The sequence below is a fragment of the Gossypium arboreum genome, chromosome 7 (genome assembly GCF_025698485.1).
Source record: "Gossypium arboreum isolate Shixiya-1 chromosome 7, ASM2569848v2, whole genome shotgun sequence".
Lineage (NCBI taxonomy): Eukaryota > Viridiplantae > Streptophyta > Magnoliopsida > Malvales > Malvaceae > Gossypium > Gossypium arboreum.
This window is the reverse complement of record NC_069076.1, coordinates 73,168,620-73,172,547: the sequence shown is the minus strand read 5'-3', so window position 1 is coordinate 73,172,547 and position 3,928 is coordinate 73,168,620. Positions and strand designations below refer to the sequence as shown.

The following is a 3,928-nucleotide window of genomic DNA, read 5'->3' as shown; positions in this document are numbered from 1 at the left end:
GTGAAATTGAACCCGAAAGTTAAAATAAAACTACTAACAATTAACCATTTAAATAAAAGAGTTAATAAATAAAACAGAAAAAAATGGGAAAGCACTAAAGGGCACACTTTCAGACCTCATCTGAAAGTGCGTCTTACTTCCTCTCTTCAAAATCGACTTATTTTTTTTATTTTTCTATTTTTTTAATTTTATTTTGATATATTGAGCAAATTTAGCAAAAACAAAAAAGGCAACAATAATTTTATTTTGAAGGAAGTGGTATTGGGTGCGACGCCCCTTTCAAAAGCGGTGGAGATGACTCAGATAGCGACTTACTGCTTTTACAATTTTCATGTTTAATCTTCGTATCGAAGGCCACTAGTTTTTACACTTCCTTCAAATATCAGTGCTCTCTCTCTCTCTCTCTCTGTTTTTTCGCTCTTATTTTGTTGGCTTTACGTTTCTATTTTCAACATTCTCATTTATTTTCCTTCAAATCTCTCCTTCGCTCACCATTCTATCAAAGCTTCTCTCATTCTTTCGAACTCTGCTATTCTCACAGAAGATAATTAAGAAAAAGAAGGAAGTCAAATACAAATGAAGGTCTGCTTCCTATGTTGGATTCTGTTTTGTTACCTTTATTAGGTTCTGATTCTATATATGCTTTCTAATTTATATCTCTTTTTCCTTGAATCTTTGCTGTTGATGGGTTGTTCTTGAATCAAAGTTTGCTTTTGGGATAGTTTTTTTTTTTTAAATGAATTTCTATATTCTTTTGGGTTCGTCTTCTTATGTGTTGTTCTAAGCAGTGAAAAAGATGAAAGTAAATACAAAAAAAACAAGTAGAGTAGTTTTATTCTTGTTCATTTTCAGATTTGTAACTGGTATGTTTTTTTTTTAATTAATTACAGAAGGTTGTTTTGAAGTTGGATTTGCATGATGACAGAGCCAAGCAAAAGGCTTTAAAGACGGTCTCAACTCTTTCAGGTTCCCTTCTAACCTTAAAGCTTTATTTCAGGCATTTTTCTTTTGTTTTGGTTTTCAAAACTATTTTAGGTTGACATGTTACAATCATCTTTCTAACGTTGTGTCTTTGCAAGAGTTCAACCATGTGATAAAGTTTTCAACTTTTTATCCTTTTCTATATTGGACTTGGGTTCCAACTTTGATGATGAAACTTAACTGATTAGTAGACAACCAAAGATTTTAGTGTAAAGTATTTACTTGATAGCAGTCCAAATGGTTTTTTATATTAAACATAGAAAAGGATGGGACTGCTTAAAATATTTGTATGGCTTTGATCATTGGCTTGGACTGTTTTGTTGTCCCTTGATCAAGATTTCTCTTCAATAACTTGTAGATACAATTTTCTTAAAGGAATTGGTTTTAAATTCTGAGATCTGAGTCTAATACACTCAACTAGTCCGATTTCGTCATGGATCATGAGTTTAAGTACTCAGAGACGCTAGTAGTCTTGCCAATATCGAGAGACAAAACTGTCTCTCCTAATTGAGGACAAAGACAAGACCGGCCTTATGGAGCGTCGGAACCTCGAGGTGAAAGATTGTTAAAATGATTTGAGTTTATGGAAAGCAAGATTTGCCACGTCATAGTATTGTTCTTTTGAGCTGGCCTTGAAAAGGGGATGATCTTTTCTTTCCCACATTTGATTAACCTGCTTCATTATGTAAATTTGATAGGAATCGATTCCATTGCCATGGATATGAAGGCAAAGCAGTTGACAGTGATTGGAACAGTTGATCCAGTAAACGTGGTGAGCAAATTACGCAAGTACTGGCCAACTGACATAGTATCAGTGGGGCCAGCAAAAGGGCCAGAGAAGAAGGAGGAGCCAAAGAAGGAAGAACCCAAGAAAGAGGAGCCAAAGAAAGAAGAACCCAAGAAGGAAGAAGAGCAGAAGAAAGAAGAGCCTAAGAAGGAAGAACCAAAAAAGGAAGAACCCAAGAAAGAGGAAGAGAAGAAGAAGGAAGAGGAGAAAAAGCCACTGCCATTGCCACCCCCAGACCCTGTTTTGGAGCTTGTCAAGGCCTACAAGGCCTACAATCCTCATATGACCACTTACTACTACGTTCAAAGCATGGAAGAGAATCCCAATGCTTGTGTTATTTGTTAACCAAGGCTTTCGGGGAAAATGGCGAGGGAAAGATAACTTTCTCTAATTGGTGATGGATTTGAATGCCATCAATGAGACTAGGAGGTAAACCAAAGAAGACAACTCCTTTGTACATTAATCCTTTTTTTTTCATGTATAAGTAATGTGTTGTGTTTTCCTTGAAAAAAAAAGTAATGTGTTGTGTAGAGACTAGAGTGAATAAATGAAATTTTGGAATTTGTTTTGAACCCATCAATCATATATTGTCCATTAATGCATACAATTTGGAGAATTCCTCAGAGCCACCGCCCAAGAAAAAAGATAAAGCAAAATCAAAATTATACCTTTGAATGGCAGCTGAAAAGCAAAAAGAAGTTAGGCCACTTGTTTGACACATCCATGTCCGTGGTGGGTCACAACCAAATTCTCATTTGGAGATTTCTTGACCGTCTTACCTGAAAACTGAAGGGTCCCAATTGCATTGGTCGGTTCATTCAAAATCAAGTCATCATTATTCTTTAGCAGGTTTCTAATTCACTCGACAAGCTAGGGCATCTCTTTATACTTCCATGACTGTATTTGTCATCTACTAACCACCTTTAATTCGATTCAAATTAAATTAATAACCCTTTTGAATAATTAGTAAACTTAGCAGAAACCAGAATCAAACACACAGATTGCTGTTCTTGTGCAATATTCCACATGAAGACCACCGCATGGACTGCCGTACAATTTATGCTATAAAAATGAAACTGCATGTGACCCAAGATATGTCCATCTCTTTTTTTTCCCATAATTTTATTCTTTCTTTTTGATAAAATATTAGGTTGCTCCTCGTAGGCATGTGCATTTGTTCTGTTGTTTGTTTCTGGTAACGAACTGTTGTTTGATATGAAATTCCTAACATCCAATAGTAAAGTAACTCAAATATTCAAGCAGTGGAGGGTCTGACGACTTGTAACCAAAGCAAAATTACAGTGAATCCAATTAAGTTAATGACTTCGTTTCTAAGTTCTTCACCGTTATAAAAAATGGTTGAGCCGAAACTTACCAATGTCTCTCTCTTCAGACAAATCTAGCTATCTTAGTCTATTTGCCAACAACAGAAATTGTGTCTTAAGTTAAACCTCTCGATAACTTTACCCCATTTTACCCAATAATATTCAATGAATTCTCTATATAATTGAAAGTTCCATCTTTTTTGTCTCAATAGCAAATCCATATAAATAGCTTTTGATTGATTCCCAAAAGGATATCTATTTATGAAAGGGCTATCTGTCTCACTGCAAGTAAGGGGAAAAAATGGCTAAAAGTTATTCCATTTAAATATATGTTAATCATACAAGGTAAGCATTTTGAGCTACCCTGAGAAAGTTGAAAAGGGCAGACATTGTTGACAAAGCCACCGTGCAAAGTTGAAGTACCATTGTTACAAGAGGAGAGGTTAGAAATACTATGTAGGGTTAATGAAAGTTTCTGTTTTTGGTATTTAATCAACTTTAATGATGGTCCAGAAAAAGATTAAGATGACGAAAGCATTGTAGAGGGAAAATCTTGGACGGCAAACAGAACAGAAGCTTACGCGAGTGTTTGTTGGATTGATTGAGGGAAGAAAGACAAAGCTTTATGGTGTCTTGTAGATATATAGTCTATAAGAAAGTTGGAAGATGCAACCAAGTAGTGCATATCAGGGTAATAGTGGGCGCAGCTGGATGTCTCCTCAGCTGGCTGGACAAATTAGACTTCAGTTATACGTTTTTAAGTGGTGGATAAAATTAATTTATTCACATTTTAACTCCACACAAAATATTTTATCTATATAATCAAAAAATTTAA

At 35.1% G+C, this 3,928-nt stretch overlaps 1 protein-coding gene across 2 annotated transcripts; it reads left to right on the top strand.

Moving 5' to 3' along the window:
* The first annotated feature begins 236 nt into the window (after positions 1–236).
* Positions 237–2,348, top strand: LOC108467734 (heavy metal-associated isoprenylated plant protein 39-like). 2 transcript variants are annotated; one of them, XM_017768488.2, is made up of 3 exons: positions 237–582; positions 891–966; positions 1,680–2,348. In XM_017768488.2, the coding sequence occupies exons 1-3, from the start codon at positions 577–579 to the stop codon at positions 2,111–2,113; spliced, it is 516 nt and encodes a 171-aa protein (XP_017623977.1). In that variant the 5' UTR covers positions 237–576; the 3' UTR covers positions 2,114–2,348. The 2 variants fall into 2 exon arrangements, with proteins under 2 accessions (XP_017623977.1, XP_017623985.1); XM_017768496.2 differs by having other exon boundaries at positions 287–624.
* The last annotated feature ends 1,580 nt before the right edge of the window (positions 2,349–3,928 follow it).

Bases quoted from the DNA above. Each gene is read 5' to 3' on its own strand.
- LOC108467734 (XM_017768488.2), top strand. The intron at 967-1,679 runs GTTCCCTTCTAA...TAAATTTGATAG, and splicing joins GACGGTCTCAACTCTTTCAG to GAATCGATTCCATTGCCATG.